The sequence below is a fragment of the Ceratotherium simum genome, chromosome 5 (assembly GCF_057802395.1).
Source record: "Ceratotherium simum simum isolate JZ-2026a chromosome 5, ASM5780239v1, whole genome shotgun sequence".
Taxonomy (NCBI): domain Eukaryota; kingdom Metazoa; phylum Chordata; class Mammalia; order Perissodactyla; family Rhinocerotidae; genus Ceratotherium; species Ceratotherium simum.
This window is the reverse complement of record NC_141904.1, coordinates 16,764,968-16,783,213: the sequence shown is the minus strand read 5'-3', so window position 1 is coordinate 16,783,213 and position 18,246 is coordinate 16,764,968. Positions and strand designations below refer to the sequence as shown.

At 35.2% G+C, this 18,246-nt stretch overlaps 1 protein-coding gene across 4 annotated transcripts in view; it reads left to right on the top strand.

The window, feature by feature from the left end:
* PPP2R3A (protein phosphatase 2 regulatory subunit B''alpha) overlaps window positions 1–18,246 on the top strand; it is a 165,021-nt gene that overhangs the window by 100,618 nt on the left and 46,157 nt on the right. For all 4 annotated transcript variants that reach the window (XM_087430534.1, XM_087430533.1, XM_087430532.1 and 1 more), the window contains 4 exons: window positions 1,710–1,796; window positions 5,166–5,322; window positions 8,040–8,088; window positions 8,549–8,638. In XM_087430534.1, the coding sequence (XP_087286660.1) occupies window positions 1,710–1,796; window positions 5,166–5,322; window positions 8,040–8,088; window positions 8,549–8,638 (383 nt within the window). The remainder of the gene's footprint in view (window positions 1–1,709; window positions 1,797–5,165; window positions 5,323–8,039; window positions 8,089–8,548; window positions 8,639–18,246) is intronic.

Sequence of the window (18,246 nt, the reverse complement as noted above, 5' to 3'; positions counted from 1 at the left end):
AGAATGAAATCATCCCATTTGCAACATGGATGAACCTTGAGGGCATTATGCTAAGTGAAATAAGTCAGACGAAGAAAGACAAATACTGTATGATCTCTTTTATATGTGGAATCTAAAAAAAACAAAAAAAGAAACAAGCTCCTAGATACAGAGGACAGATGGGTGGTTGCCAAAAGTGGAGGGTTGGGGCTGGGAAAAATGGGTGAAGGTAGTCAAAAGGTACAAACTTCCACTTATAAAAGTAAATAAGTCCTGGGGATGTAATGTACAGCATGGTGACTATAGTTAATAATGCTGTATTGCCTATTTGAAAGTTGCTAAGAAAGTAAATCTTCTTACACTAGGATGGCACTAGGATGCAAGTCAAGAAAGACCTGGGTCCTTAGAGTTTGGAGGTGGTGACGGTCAGGTGCATCGGTGTTTAGAATATAACCACAGGATGACTGAAGGAGACTCAGGTGACAGCAGGAGTACAGAAGACAGAGCTCCCTGTTCTGGGGCTTTCTATGGAGTTGGCAATTGGGCTAGATTATGAAGGGTTAGAAGGAGTTAGCACTGATAGCAGGGGTGGGGTGAGGAATGCTGGGCAGCAGAAGTCTGGACCTTCAACCTGAGGCTAGTTTTTCCCCTGTTCTATTTGAGAGTCACTCTCGTTGCTAAAGAATCCAGAAGCAGAATGGTGGTTTAGTCCCTCTTTAGGCCTACTCTTTGGGTAGATGTCCAAATATCTTCCCTTTTTTGTTCTTCTTGCACTAAAATAGCTTTTAAAAAGGATCTAACCTCTTCCATGATAAAACCACTAAGGATGTAGGATTTCTGTATTATTACATAATCAAAATCAAAGCCAAAGTACCAAAAAAGCTGCTTAAATTGCTCTTCTCACCACTGCTTCCGTTTGGAGGAGAAAAAAACCTAGTACGTCAAAGGGAAATTAAATGGGTGGGAATAACCCCTGGTAAAATTGTTAAGAATGCACTGTGGCCTCCTACCTCCAGGATTGCAGCCTCTGTCTTCCTTCTCCAATCCTCCCCTACACCGTAGCACACACATCCTCAATCTCAGACACATTTGCTACCCGTCCCCTCCTCTCCCATCCTGTCCAGAGTCTTCTCCAGAGTTTCACATCTGTTAAACTCATTAAAACACTAGCTAATAACAAAATTGTTCATGCCCAAATAAGGACTCGGGATATAAATTATCCCAGATGTATTTGAGTTTCCAGAGAGAATCAGGAAGACCAGAAGTCTTCAAGACCCAATGAACAAGGCTGTGATAACCAGGATAATGCCGTCTTGAATCACGTCATGTTGGCAGCCATTTTTCTGACCCATTAATTGTTAAGCCAACCCAGAGCATATTTCCCACTTCATTTGCCTTCCCAAAATATCCAGCCCAATAAACGCTACTTCAATCAGGCAGCACAGTGTAACAGGAGAGGTAAACAAAGGAAGTGACATGTTGGCAGCTGGGAAATGCAGACTTATGAGCAAAGGTTGTTTTTTTTAATTCTTCCTGGAATTATAGGGGCAGATGCAAACTATTGCAATAGATTTTTAAAATATAGCATTAATTTTTACTAGAAATGACACTTGACATAATCGAAAAGCCAAAACTTAGCTTGGTTCAGAGTATATTCATAAGATGGCCTTTGATGAAGTAATAAATATCTTTAATGTTTTTATTTGGTTTTGTTTTCCTTTTGGAACCAGGTTATTCAGAGAATATTCTACACAGTCAACAGATCTTGGAGTGGAAAAATTACTTCGACAGAGATAAGAAAAAGCAACTTTTTGCAAGTATGCCTCTCATTGGAATTCATATATAAGGAGCAATTTAAATAATATTCTTACTTCATTTAACATATATTTGAGTGCTCATTGTATGCAAAGCACTGTCACTACTTTGAGTCATTAAGCATTTATCAAATACCCGGGATGTGTTGAGGGGAATAGAGATGAATAAGAAGGGATTTTTGCATCAAGGCATGCACTGTGGAGCAAAAGAGAAAAGTGCACACACAGCCACACCTGACTTGAAAAATTCCACAGAAATGTACAATTAATATGCAGAGAAGGCTTCACAGAAGGACTGGCATGTGATCAAGACCTTGGAGGATATCAAGAGTTTACCAAGATAAAAAATTAGAAGAAAAGGGGATTCCAGATAGAGGAGGAAGCAGCATAAGCAAAGGCCCAGAAGCATGAAAGTGTCATGTTCAGGAACTGCAGAACAGTCTTAAGTGGCCAAAGGCTCCATGGAGAGAGTGACCAGTGATGAGGCCGGGGGGGTGAGATGGGGCTGGGTTGGGAAAGGCCTTGCACAAGAAATAGAGGAATTTCGACTTGATCCTTTCAGCAATGATTCTTTATCCAACTCCTGCTGGAGAAAAGTACTAAAAATTCCTTTTAAGAAAGAATACTTTCAGTTAGTTTATGTATTTTACCAAATGAGAGCAAAAGTATTGACCACTAGTGGGAGCCTTTCACTGAGGTAATCTTCATGCCTGATTCTTCAAGCTTCTATTAACCTAAAGAAAGTAGAATTGTTCACACTTGAAAGGAAATGAACTATGAATCATACTAAATGAAGCTTAGACTAACAGTACAACCTTATTTACTCTATTTTTTCTTATCTTCGTCTGAGACAGAGTAATGAAGACTTGGCAAGATTAGTAGCCAGTAATAGATATACAAACTTTTTTTATTCTAAAATGAACAGTAATCATCACAGTCATTATTAATGTTTATTGAATACCTGATGCCTGCTTGGGCTCTCAGTAGGTAATATGGGATGGGTTGAGATGGCAATAATTCCATAAAAGAAGGCTTACACTTTAAGAATGATAATAATCCCTCGCATTCCTGAAGCACATTAGAGTTTGTAGTTTCTGGATCATTATTATAATCCGTGTTTTGTTTTTACTGATGATAAAATTTGTGATAAGATCACACAGCAAGTAAGTGGCTGAACTGGAAATAGAACCCAGTCTTCTGCTTCCTAGGGCATGATTTATTTTCCCCTGTTTTCTTTCCTACCCCTCTCCTTAGTCTTCCTCTTAGTATATGAATATATGATCATAAAACATTCAAATAACATGAAGATACCTAGGACAATAAGCAGAAGTCACTATTTATCTCTTCACCCTGCCATTTAACTCCCCTTCCCAGAGGGAACCCGTTATCTGTGGTTTTATTCTCTTATATATTTATACATGGAGTATATAGTCTTATTTCGTATGGCTGCTTTTTTGAGGTTTTGGGTTTTTTTTAATATGTGAGATCATACTTATTATTGTTAACTGTCTTTTTTCACTTAACAGTATGTCTTGATGTTCTTTTCCTTTCCAGTCATATAAATCCATCTCATTCTTTTAACTACTTTTAACTACTATGGCTTGACTATACTGTGATTAATTACATATTCATCTATTGATGATGTTCAAGTTGTTTTCATATTTTCCCTATTACAGTGATGCAGCAAACATCTTTGTACTTTCCTCTTGTTTGTATATAAGAATTTCTCTAGAAAAGACTACTGGAGGGAAAATCCTGCATCCGATGATATGTGTGTTTTGAATTTGATAGATCCTGCCAAGTTACCCTCCTAAAACCTGTAGTAGTTCATACTTACACTTACGTACTCATCAACAGAAGTTCTCTTTTTCATTCTATGACAATCCAGTAGGTGAAAAATGTGAGCCCCTTGCCTCTCAAGATTTGTTTTATTGTATGTATTCTGTGTTATACACGTTAAAGAGCATTTTATAAAACAAAACAATGCAAGCAAGTTTGGAAAACAGAAGAAAAATCATATTTTATCACCCTAATAAAACTATAATAGCATTTTTGTATGTGTTTATCTAGTCTCATTCATAGGCATATTTGGATTCTAGAATTTTACATAGTTCTTAGTGTGTACAATTTTGTATCCATATTTTGCACTTAGCACATCACGGTTTTCCTTTGTTTCTATGTAGACTTTATAATTTTTACTGGCCGTAGAATCTTCCACAGAGTGGATTTACCATAATTTAATAATTTACATTGTTTTCAATATGCCAAAGCCTTTTGGTTTCCCAGTAGTTACATTTTAGAAAATAGTTTTTTATCAAAGCAATACATTTGCATTATGAAATAGCCACCTTTGTCCCTTTTAATGTTTTTCACCTTGAATTCCATTTTATTTTCTAATAATATTGACATGTTTTCTTTTTAAGATTTAGTTAGTACATTTGTCCAATTTTTTTTTTTTAACCTTTCTTTTAAATTTTATTTTAGACTTATCTCTTAGGACAATGTATACCTAGATCTGTTCTTTGGGTTTGATTTTTATACTCAGTTTGAAAATCTTTCAATAGGGAGATTTAACTCATTTTACCTTTATTGTGATTATTATTAATTCTGATCTTATTTCTGCCATCTCGTTTTGCTTTTTCTGTTTCCCAAGTGTCCTTATGATTTCTTTTATCTTTCTTTCTGAATCTTTTATTACTGAAAATGTCTTCATTTTTCTGCCTACTTCTATGATAATTTGGGTGATTATAAGAATTCTGGGTTCAAAATCATTGTTTCCGGTGTTTTCCCTAGGGGCACACAGTGAGTCAGGGGAGACCCGGGTTTACTTCCAGCTCAGGGCCCTGCAGCTTCACCCCTCGTGCCTTCTATGCCAGCCCACCGCACGTGATCACAATGGTGACATAAGTCACCTTTATAGTAAACTTGATTTCATTACAAAACCAAAGCCTATATGTGGATGCCTACTCTTCTTACTATAATGGGTGCCTACTCTTCATAACTTTGAAAAGTTAAAAGCAATGTCAGTTTATGGCCATGTAATTAAGCCTGTTGTCTGATTGTTCTGTGCTTGCTAGTCTGGGGACCCCTGATAGGCTATAGTCCCCTGGTGATGGTCCTTCTCTTTCCCTGCTTTTAAATCCTCCACAGCATCTGACTCTTTGCTAAGCATATTAAGAGCTCGTAAATGGTTGTAGATTGATCAGCTGATTAAAGGTAGGATGAGGTTGCCTTATAAAGTTCTTGGTTTACTACCAAAACCAAAATTTTTAATTGAATTTAAAATAAAAATTTATTAAACTCTGTATAATGGCCAAAGCTGGGTTTTCATAATTTTAAAATAAATTAATCATTCTATTCATACCATTTCAGACTCTAGCTCTTTTGGAAGAAGAGGAAGATATAAACCAAATCACAGATTACTTCTCCTATGAACATTTCTATGTTATTTATTGTAAATTCTGGGAACTAGATAGTGATCATGACCTCTACATCAGCCAGGCCGATCTCTCTCGATACAATGACCAGGGTGAGTGTTTCTATAGATGTTAAGACTTAACTATTTTTGAAGAAGGCAAGAGTTATATACATTGTCCACACTCATTATGGGGAATTCCTATTTCTTAAATTCTGTATCTAATCAAGTCCACTTTAAAGAGCCAAGAATTTTTAAGTGGGAATGGGTGAAGATACTAATTTTTTATTTAGAGGCCAGGTGTAAGATAAGGGTTTGGAGGTAAGTGAGCAATTAGAATCTTAGTTTTGATGAATTGGCAAGTCTTTATAGTGATGTTTCTTTTCTTTCTTTCTTTCTTTTTTTTTTTTTTGGTGAGGAAGACTGGCTCTGAGCTAACATCCATTGCCAATCTTCCTCTTTTTGCTGAGGAAGATTAGCCATGAGCTAACATCTGTGCCCATCTTCCTCTGTTTTGTATGTGGGATGCCGCCACACGATGGCTTGATGAGTGGTGCATCTGTCCACGCCCGGGATCCAAACCTGTGAACCCCGGGCCTTGGAAGCAGAACGCGTGAACATAACCACTACGCCACCAGCCCAGCCCATGATGTTTATTTTCTGATGATGAATTGAATAAGATCCACATCTATGTAAAGTTTATTTGAAAGAGAATGTTTATACACCTTTTATAAATTTCCCATTTCACAGTACTTATAAACAGCCAAGGATGAAAATAATGTTTATAACTTGCCAATGTTTTCAAAGACTCTTATAAAAACTTACTTTTTGGAGTTTAGTTCCAGAAAAGATATTTTCTCTGCAGATGAATTTTGTGTGCTTTCTTTTGTTGGAAAACAAATAATGACATATCACGTGATATTACCCTTTTGCTTCACTTTTACCAGTAGTAAACTTAGAACCTATTACCTGCTGATTTAATATTCTTAACCAAGCACCAAGATACATCGATTCGTTCTCTCAAAAGATTGTCCCTGTTCTGTTCTTAAATGTCTTCTCAGAAACTGTTGACTTTTTTTTAACCAGCCTTTAGCCTTTTAGAGGTAGCAGAGTACAAATCTTAAATAAATGCATTGAATTTCACTTCTGTTATTTGGTTTATCTGTGACTAATATTACACATCTTAAGAAAAGGTTCATTCTATATGATGTCAAGTTTCATAGAACTTTCCCTATTTAAGAAACAGAGTTCTACCTCTCAATTTCTCAAGTGCCAACCAGGCACCAAGAGGAGATACTCAAATGTACTTATTTGATAAACAAGCATCTTAGTACTATATCATTCCTTCTTTAAGTAGACATAACCTTCCTGTCACCAGACTAGCATAAAAATGGAGATATTCATAGGAGTATTGGGTCAGCTTTATTAGCTATGCACTTTCTAATTACCAGTGGCCAGATCATCTCTATAACATAAGCCAGACTCCAGAGGTCATGCTATGGGCTCTAAAGCACCCTCTCTGGCTGACATAACCATTATTCTTGTTAAGACTCAAACTATTGTATATATACACATAGCAACTCATTACAGGCATGTTAAAGGGATAAAGTCCAGAAAAGCAGGCATCTAGGCCTGTATAATGAAGGGGCCACTGAAACTTTACATAATTGCTCACCCACCAACCTGTCCTTAATGGGACAACATGATCCTCAGTTTTAGGAAGCTAAACCTTTGAAATCTTAAAAAGACTTTCAGAAAGACTTTAGCTTTAGAATTAAATATCCTTGCTTTTCCTATACAGCCCTCTTTTTTTCCATCTAGTACAAATTATTAACCCCATAAACCAACGCTCAACGAAGTCTAGAGTGTCCTTATATAAGCTTTGGTATGTGGCCAGGCATGGCTGTACTGACACATATTTCCAGCATTCTTCAGCCAAACTAGTTTACCTTTATGTTGACTGTGCCTAACTCTGTGCAGAAGACTTAGATGCTGATATCTGCTAACTCTCTAATGACCTCATCACTGGTTCTGAAATTTTAGTGTGCATGCCATTGCCTGGGGAACTTATTAAAAAAACAGATTCCTGTCCTCACCACATCCCTAAGTCGAACATCTGTTGGCATCTCCTTTTTTTTTTAAAATAATGCCTTTGGTTATTTTGAATCCATAATGAGTTACAGGGTTATCAGTTCTCTAGGATCTATCATCAAAAGCAACATACTGTTTTAAGATATAATTCTGTCTCTCTTTGAATAAAACTTACTGATGGAATTTTTTAAAATTATATGTTATATCATGTTATATCCTGGACTTTTATAGAATGAAAATATAAGAAAAGTATATTTATGGTATGTTCTGGTATCTTTTATAAAATTCTATTTGAAACCATTTCCATTGCTTTACTCAAAGTCCCTTATATTAGGAGCTGATGATCAGTTCCTCCTTGAATTTAATGCTAGGATAAAATTTGTCTTATTTTAGAGGAAAAATTATCTTGTCTCATTGCATAACAAGATCAACCAAAATTCTATACATTTTTGTCTTGGTTGTTAGGATGTTTAGTGCTCAACTATATTAATACATCCCAGCTGTCAGGCACATCCATTTGCCTGTTCTTTTTTTAAATGATTGACTGACTGATAGAGTAAGCCACCTCAAATTCTTACTTTCAAAAAGTATAAATTACACATAAGTAAAAGTTTACTCATATTCTCATCATGGAAGATCATTATGTTTTAGCTTAAAGCTACTGAAAATAAATTTGGCAAAAGTATTTCTTTTATGGAACATGTTTCTAACTAGCTTTGTAATTTCTTATTTACATTTAGCTTCATCAAACAGGATTATTGAAAGGATATTCTCTGGGGCAGTAACAAGGTAAGAAAAAACATCTCAGTTTAACAACGAACTACAAGTAATACTGTAGCAGTCTCATTTTAGTAAGGCTTCCTGCATAATTCGGCAGTGCTATAGGTCAGACACCCTACAAAACATGCAGTCATGACTTCATACAAGATAGCAGTAATTCTTTAATATATGGGCATTAATCCTTTATCTAAATACAGGTAACAGTATTTGATCCTTGTGATTATTTGCATTCAAATTAGAAACCAGATTTCTCTCTTCATATCTGCAAATGCCTTCTGTTTCACCCTCTAGGCCATTGAAAACAAGATAGGCCATGGAAGGGGTTGCCCTTTGTGAGGTTTCCAGTGTTCTAATTTTTTTTAATTTTAACTTCATTTCCAAAGAAAAATGTTACTTTCTTAGTCTGTCATCCTACTAAATTTATCTGAGTAATTGCTCAGGAAACTTTATAACCATGTGTTTTCTTCAGGGGAAAAACAGTACAGAAAGAGGGAAGAATGAGCTATGCAGATTTTGTTTGGTTTTTGATCTCTGAGGAAGACAAAAGGAACCCCACCAGGTATGACTTCTAAGTTTCCTTTGCCAAGCTGTTAAACACATGAACAAAGCTTGAAAAAGTCATGATGCATACCTAGTGAATGCCAACTTGACCTAGGGGTACCAAGATGGATTAGACTTCATCTCAGCCCTCTGAGACTGAATCTATAGTCACAGCATATCAAGAGAAGTGCTTTTACCCCCAGAAACAAAGGTGAAGTGACATGTGAGCTGGCCCTGAGGGATAAGGAGGGCTAGTAAGCACTTATATGGAATATGGGAAAACAGCCATGCGTTGCTTAACGATGGGGATACATTCTGAGTAATGCATCATTAGGTGATTTGCTGTGTGAACATCACAGAGTGTACTTATGCAAACCTAGATGGTATAGCCTACTACACACCAAGGCTATGTGGTACTAATCTTACGAGACCATCATTGTATATGCAGTTTGTCATTGACTGAAATGTCGTTACGCAGCACATGACTGTAGATAGTCTGAGTTGTAGTGGTTTTATGATCTTCATGGTTCAATAGTAAATTGGAGAGGGAAAGAAGAGCAAATTGTGGATGACTAGTATATGAGAACACATCCTCATTCAACCCCAGTTAGAATCATCTTGCCCTTTCCTTGGCACTCTCAAACATACCTTGATTTGTAGTTGTGAATTTACACGTCTGTTTCTTGCCACTAGTCTGTCTCTTGTTTAAGCCAAAAATCTAGGTCCCTCTCTTCTCTTTATTCCTAGCTTGTGTAGCACAGTGCCCTGCACATAGTTTCTGCTCAGTATCAAGAGAGGAAGAGGCTGTAGTCCTTGATGCTGCTTGGTATAACTGGTATCACTGACTTAGCTGTCTGGATGTTGGTTCAAGAAGTTATCTAAATGTTGGATATATGGTTTGGAAATCACTGAAGTAGAAATAAAACTAAGCTACTTCTTGGCCTGCGTATTAGATTATATTTAAATAACTTTGTTTTCCACTTCAAAGAGAGTAGCTTATTGTCCTTTATAGATAATTTAGAAAACGTGGATAAGAAGAAGAAAATAAATTTTAATACTAATAATTCTAACACTCAGATAAAGGCACTATTAAAAGTTGATATATATTGTACAGTCTTTTTCATATATACCTTTACATACTTTTTGGACATTTAGATTAATTCCATAGGATTAAATCCTAATTACCATACACTTCAAAATTTTCATGGAATGCTCTCCTATAAATATCCTCTTGTAGTTATAGCTGAATAGTTGTAACATCTACTATTTTTTTCCTTAAAATAAATCCCAAAAAATGAATTGCTAGGTTAAAGGATGTAGACATTTTTAAGGGCATTTATAAAAATTATTAAATTGCTCTTCAGAAAAATTATATCATTTTATACCTTTATCAACAAAGTATTGAGCATATTTCCTGTAACACTTACTAACACTAGGTATTTTCCTCTTAAAAATATTTTCCTATTTGATAAATTAAAAATTCAGTATTATTTTGCATTTCTTTGATTACTAATGAGGCTAAGTTTTTTTCATACACTTTCAGACATTTTTATTTTATCTTAGGTGACGTGCCTTTTCATATCTTTTGCTCATTTCTGCTGGATTAATTTAAGTTTATTGTTTTATCACAACTACACATTAAGGTTTTAAAAATTATAAAATACATACATTCAAAAACCTTAATATAAAATTCATTCATAATTCCATGACCCGTAGTTAACATTTTGGCATATGTCCTCCCATACCTCTTTCTCCTCCCTTTCACCCTTTTCTGCCTCCTCCCTCCCTCCTCCTTCCCCTCCTTTCTCTCCTTCTCTGTCTTGCTCCCTGCACCAAATGATGTAGTATGATAAATGGTATCATACTATACAGCTTTGTAGCACACTTTTTCACATAATAGTATATTTCTGTGCCAGTAAGTATGCATGTTTATAATTTATCCTTAATCCAGTATTTTGAATGCTTAGGTTGTTTCAATTACATTACCTAAATTTCCAAAGATTTGAAGGCTGTGCATTTTTCCATTTCTTGCCTTTTTGGTAATGCTCTCAATCTCAATTTTTTATCTTTCATATTTCCTTAATTATGAAAAAGCTTTCCTCAAGTACTTCCCATCCATTTTTTCCTCTTTCTAGAACTCCTGTTATCCCACAGGAATAAATGAAGAGAACTAGAAATAGTAATGAAGGTTAATATAACAAACTCTATGAATATATCCTTACTCTCCTTTCTTCTCTCAGCTTCTTTAAAAAACATACATTATGTAAAGTAATAATAAGAACAGTGTATTGTTGGGTTTGTAATATATACACATGTAATACATATAACAATAATATCACAAAAAGAGGGAAGGGGGAGTAGAGTTATATAACATTTATATAAGGGGGAGTAACATTTCCATATCTCACTGGAATTAAGCATAAATCTGAAGTAGATTCTAAGAAGTTAAAATGTATATTCTAAGCCCTAGAGCAACCACTAGGAAATTAACTAAAAATATATAGTGAAAAAATCATTAGAAGAATTAAAATGTTACACTTAGAAAATATTCACTTAATGTAAAAGAAATCAGTAAAGGGGAAACGGGAACAACTCCAAGGCATATAGAAAACAAAAAGTAAAATAGCAGACTTAAATCCAGCTATATCAATGATAACATTAAATGTTGATGGATTAAACATTCCATCAAACGGGAGAGATTTTCATACTGGATTTAAAAAAACAGGATATAATTATATGCTGTCTACATAAGACATAGATTTAAAGATACAAATGGGGGAAAGAAGGAAAAGGATAAAGATATGTCATGCAAACAACAAACAAGAAACCTGGAGTGGCTATATACAAATCAGAGAACATAGACTTTAATACAAAAATTGTTACTAGAGACAAAGGACATTTTATATGATAAAAGGGTCAATCCAACAGGAAGACATTACAATTATAAACATAAATGCACCTAACAACACAGAGTCCTAAAATACATGAAACAAAAACTGATAGAATTGCAGGGAGAAATAAAGAATTCAACAGTAATAGTTGGAGGCTTCAATACCCCATTTTCAGTGATGGATGAACAACCAGGAAGAAGATCAGCAAGGAAATAGAAGTCATGAACAACACTATAAACAAAACTATAAACCAACTAGACCTAACAGATATCTGTACAATACTCCACCTAAGAACAGTAGAGTATATAGTCTTCTCAAGTGCACATGGAACCTTCTCCAGGACAGAACATATTGTAGCCCATTAAACAGCCTCAATAAATATAAAAAGAAGTGAAATCGTACAAAGTTTGTTCTCTGACCACAATGGAATAAAATTAACAATACATAGAAAGACATTTGGGGATTTAGAAATATGTAGAAACAGCACACTGCTTAAATAACCAGTGGCTCAAAGAAGAATACATAAGAGAAGTTAAAAAATAATTTGAAATAAATGAAAATGAAGGAACAACGTACTAAAGCTTCAAGATGAATGAAAATGAAAACACAGTATACCAAAACTTATGGGATGTAGCAAAAGTAGTGCTAAGAGAAATAACTGTAAACATATATATTAAAAAAGAAATGTCTCAAATCAATAACCTAACCTTCCACTTCAAGACTAGGAAAAAAGAGAAAATTAAGCATAGCAAACAGGAAGAATAATGATTAGAATGGATAAATTACATAGAGAATAGGAAAACAATAGAGAAAATCAGTGGAGCCAAAAGTCAGTTCTTTTGAAAAGATCAGTAATATTGATAAGGCTTTAGCTACACTGATCAAGAAAAAAAAAGAGAACGTTCAAATTATTAAGGTCAGAATAAAAGAGGGAACATGACTGCTGACTTTACAGGAATAAAAATGATTATAATATATATATTACATATAACAACTTTGTACTAACAAATTAGATAACTTAGGCAAAATGAGCCAATTCCTAGAGAGACTACAAACTACTGAACTTGTTCAAGAAGAAATAAAAAATCTCAGTAGGAAATATAATCCCAGGCTGAGATGGCTTCACTGCAGAATGCTACCAAACATTTAAAAAATAATGAATAACAATTCTTTACAAACTTTTCCAGAAAAAAAAAAAAGAGGAAGGAACACTTCCAAATTCATTCTATGAGGCTGGTGTTACCCAGATACCAAAACCAGACAAAAGATTACAAGAAAACTACAAACCATTATCTTTTATGAATATAGACACATAAATACTTAACAAAATTAGGGAACAATCTAGCAAAATATAAAAAAGATTATATACCATGACCAAGTGAGACTTATCCCAAAAATGCAAGGTTGGTTTACCATCTAAAAATCAATGTAATATAGCATACTAATACAACAAAGGATGAAAAATTGTACTGGAGGTCCTAGCCACGACTATTAGGCAAGAAAATGAAATAGAAAGTATCCAAATTAGAAAGGAAGAAGGATTACATTGCAATAAAAAAAAGGAAAAGAAAAGGAAATTAATGCCTTGTCAGAAAACTCTTGATAGTATTTCTTCATTAGAACTCATATGTAATATTATGTGATATTGTTGCAATGTTATGTTACAAAATAAAAGTTCTCCTTGTCAAGAAAGTTTCCAATAGGCTGAATTAAGTAGATTTCATTTCTGAAAGACTTCACAGATGTTCCAAGCTTGGTTTATTAAAATGATTTCAGTACAAAAAAAAAAAAAAAGGAAGAAGGAAAACTATTTGAATATGATATTATCTTGTATGTAGGAAATTCTAAGAAATCAACTAAAAAACTATTAGAACTTAATAAAGGTTAAATAAGGTTGCAGGATATAATATCAATTTACCAAAATCAATTCTGTTTCTATGCATGAACAATGAAATGTTTCTATGCATGAACAGTGAAAAATCCAAAAATGAAATTAAGAAAATAATTCCACTTAGCAGCAAAAAGAATAAAAAACCTAGGGATAAATTTAACAAGAGAAGTATAAAACTTATACTGTGAGAACTACAAAACATTGTTGAAAGAAATTAAGGAAGATCTAAATGAAATGAAGACCTCCCATGTTCATGGATCAGAAGGCTTAATATTGTTAGGATGGCAGTACTCCCTAAACTGATCTATAGAGTCAAAGCAGTTCCTAACAAAATCCCAGCTACTTTTTGTTGTTGTTTTTGCAATAATGGAAAAAAGCTGAATCTTGAATTCATAGGAAAATACAAAGAGATCAGAGTAACAAAAATAATCTTGAAAAAGAACAAAAGTATAAGACATTCTTCTTGCTTTCAAAATATATAAAGCTTAGGTAGAGAAGACCATGTGGTACTGGCATAAAGATAGCCATATAGATAAACGGAATTGAATTAGGAGTCCAGAAATAAATCCTCACATTAATGGCTAATTGATTTTCAACAAGGATGCCAAGACAATTCAATGGGGGAAAAAATAGTCTTTTAACAAATGGTGCTGGGAACTGGATATCCACATGCAAAAGAATGAATTTGGACCCCTACCTCACATCATACCCAAAAATTAACTCAAATGGATGACAGACCTAAATGTAAGAGCTAAAACTATAAAACTTCTAGAAGAAAATATAGGAGTAAATTTTCCTGACCTAGGTTAGACAGTTTCTTAGATATGACACCAAAAGCACAAACAACAAAAGAGAAAACTGGATGAATTGAACTTCATCAAAATTAAACAGCTTTTGTGCTTCAAAAAACAACATCAAGAAAGTAAAAAGAGCCAGCCCTGATGGCCTAGTGGTTCAAGTTCAGTGTGCTCCGCTTCAGCGGTCCAGATTCAGCTCCCGGGCACAAAACCACATTACTCGTCTGTCAGTAGCCATGCTGTGGCGGCGGCTCACATAGAAGAACTAGAAGGACCTACAACTAGAATATACGGCTATGTACTGGGCTTTGGGGAGGGGGAAAAAAAGAAAGAAAGAGGAAGATTGGCAACAGATATTAGCTCAGAGCAAATCTTAAAAAAAAAAAAAAAGTAAAAAGACAACCCACAGCATGGGAGAAAATATTTGTAGATGATATATCTGATAAATAACTTGTATATAGAATATAAAAATAACACAACTCAATAATAAATAGGTAACTCATTTAAAAAATGAGCAAAGGATCTAAATAGATATTTTTCCAAAGAAGATAAATACATGGTCAATAAACACATAACAGGATTCTTGATATCATTAGGCATAAGGGAAATGCTAATCGAAACCACAGTGAGATATACCACTTCACACCCAGTGGGATAGCTATAATCAAAAAGTCAGTAATAAGTCTTGGCAAGGATGTGGAGAAATCAGAACCCTCATACACTAGTGGGAATGTAAAATGTAGCAGCCGCTATGGAAAACACTTTGACAGTTCCTCAAATAGTTAAATATAGCGTTACCAAATGACCCAACAATTGCACTCCTAGGAATATACCCAAGAGAAATGAAAACATATCCACACAAAAACGTGTACACCCATGTTCATAGCAGCACTATTCATAATAGCCAAAAGGTGAGAACAGCCCAAATGTCCATCAACTAATGAATGGATAAACAAATATATCTGTATAATCAAATATTATTCGGCAATAAAAAAAATGAAGTACTGATACAGACTACAGCATGGTTGAATCTTGAAAACACTATGCAAACTAAAAGATGCCAGTCACAAAGGACTACATACTGTATGAATACATTTATATAAGTTGTCCAAAATAGGCAAATCTATAGATACAGAAAGTAGGTTCATGGTTGCCTAGGCCTGAGGGTCCTAGGGGGAAATGAGGAATGAATGCTAATGGGTATGGAGTTTCTTTTTGGAGGTGATGAAAATTAATCATGGTGATGGTTACACAAACTCTGTGGATATACTAAAAACCGTTGAATTATACATCTTAAATGGATGAGTTATCTGATGTGTGAAATATATCTCAATAAAGCTGTTTAAAACGAAAGAGTTGAAATAATACAAAGTATGTTCTCTGACCATAATGGAATTAATGTAAAAATCAGTAAGAGAAAGATGACTGGAAAATCTCCACACACTTGGAAATTAAACAACACACTTCTAAATAATCCGTGGGTCCAAAAGTATGTCTGAAGAGAAATTAGACATTCAGAAAGTAGAGAAATGCTACAAATAACATGTACACACATAAATGTGGCAACTTAAATGAAATGGACCAATTCCTATAAAATCACAAATTAACAAAACTTCCTGGGCCGGCCCCGTGGCTTGGTGGTTAAGTGAGCGCGCTCCACTGCTGGCGACCCGGGTTCGGATCCCGGGCTCGCACCGACGCGCTGCTTCTCCGGCCATGCTGAGGCCGCGTCCCACATACAGCAACTAGAAGGATGTGCAGCTATGACACACAACTATCTACTGGGGCTTTGGGGGGAAAAAATAAATAAATAAAATCTTTAAAAAAAAAAAAAAAAAAACTTCCTCAAGAAGAAATACATAACCTGAACAGTCTTATATAGCTATTAAAGAAAATGGAATTCATAGTTAAAAACTTTCTGGAAAAGAAATCTCTTAGCCCAGATAATTTCACTGTTGTATTCTTCCAAACATTTAAAGAAGAAATACCAAATTCTGTACCACTTCTAGAAAATAGAAAATGGGGGAACAATTCCCAACTCATTTTATGAAGCCAGCATTACCTTGATACCAAAACCAGACAAACACGTACAAGAAAATAAAACTACAAACCAACATCCCTCATGAAGATAGACCCAAAAATCATTAACAAAATACTAGCAAGTCAAAGCTCAGCTTCCCAACCTCTCAGGCCCCTCTTCCAGAATCCACAGATGCCCCGAGGGAAAGATGCTCCCAATGCTAGGCTCCTCCTCTCTGGATTGCCTTCTAGATCTGGATGCGGTACTTCTTCACCACCCTGTTAATAGTCCGGTGCCTTCAAACAGGATCTCTCCTCCAGATTTTCTTAGTGGGAAGGTTAATTAAAAACACTTAGTTCATCATTTATCACCTTTTCTTGGATTTCTAAGTTTTATCACTACTAACTAAAATTAAACATTAAAAAACAAAACAAAACAAAAAAAAAAAACACTGAGTTCATCATTACCAGAAGCAGAATCCTTCAGATCAACTTTTCATACCTAGAGATCCATAACTGGATCTCTACTTACAGAAATACTGCCAAAAGAGGTTTTTTGAGTCAAAAGCTTTCTTTTGTGCCCCTTTTCTGCCTTGCATGTTGCCTTTCTCCTACCTATCAGCTAACATAATGTTGAAGCTTTATTCTTTGCCAGGTGACAAGTGTTTTGTATGCAATGGCTATTTAATTCTCATATCACTATGAGTTTAGTTATCAGTGGTCCCATTTTATGTTTGAGGAAACAGAAGCTCTGAGAGATTGCACACCTAGTAAGTAACCTAGCTTGGATTCAAATCCAGGTCTGTATGACTCCAAATCCTAGGCTCTGTATCACTTTAATGTATGGCCAATCATGAGATAGCATGTTTGCATGTCTATATTCTCCACCTAGGCTGTGAGATCCCTAAAAGAGCATTCTCTTGGTGTCCTGAGATTCCTTATTGCTTAAAAGACTCAAAATTAGGGGCCGGCCCCATGGCTTAGCGGTTAAGTGCGCACCCTCCGCTACTGGCAGCCCGGGTTCGGATCCCGGGCGCACACCGACGCACCGCTTCTCCAGCCATACCAAGGCCGCATCCCACATACAGCAACTGGAAGAATGTGAAACTATGATATACAACTATCTACTGGGGCTTTGGGCGGGGAGGAGAGTTTAAAAAAAAAAAGAAAAGACTCAAAATTAGGCCAGTCATAGAAGAAAGTAACTCCTGATTTTGACTTGTTGATATTTGTTTCCTTGGCTCCCACTAGCACTTACTAGGCAACTCAGTGTGTTTGTTCTCAGTGCTTCACCTTGCCTCACTAAAGCAGAATGTGAGCAGAAGAAGTTAGACCTCACTGTTTTAAAGTAATGAAGAAAATATCTATACATCAAAATTACACTCTCATTTAACAAAATGTAGTAGGCAACACTGCAGAAACCACGTTTGTGGCTTATGAAAGACGTGGATGGAAAAAACGTGTTTCATCAAAGAAGTAATTCACTCACTAAAGCATGATGAGTGCTGTGTGATACGGCTTACAAAATTAGGATCTTGAATCTTTCCTATGCCTGGTCCTGTCAAGGTTGGATATGGAAAGTATCTTTGGGTAGATTGTTTTTTGTGAACAGGCTCTTGCAACCCTCTTCTGATATGTCCTTTAACCATCCTTCTGTCCTGGTTTTTTATCACATTTTGCTTCTACCTTGGTCTTCTGAGTAGTTGTCCTCTCCAGCAACTATCTCATTCACTTTTATGTCTGAGGGCACTAGGCCAGTGCCTTTGAAGATAGTAGGTGCTAAAACATGTATACTGAATATGCAAAGGAATATACATTTAGTTAATCCCTAAGCAATAATGGAGTTTCTATAACTTTCTTCTTCAGTAGCTTATAGGAGTTTATATCAAGGTGTGAGAAAGAAATCTCCAGTCCAAAACTTAATTTCATTAAGCCCGAGGACAAGGGTAAGAGGTAATCTTGTTTATGTCTACAATTGTACAAATACAATTTTCCATGAATATAATTATGCTTTAAAACCAAAAACTGG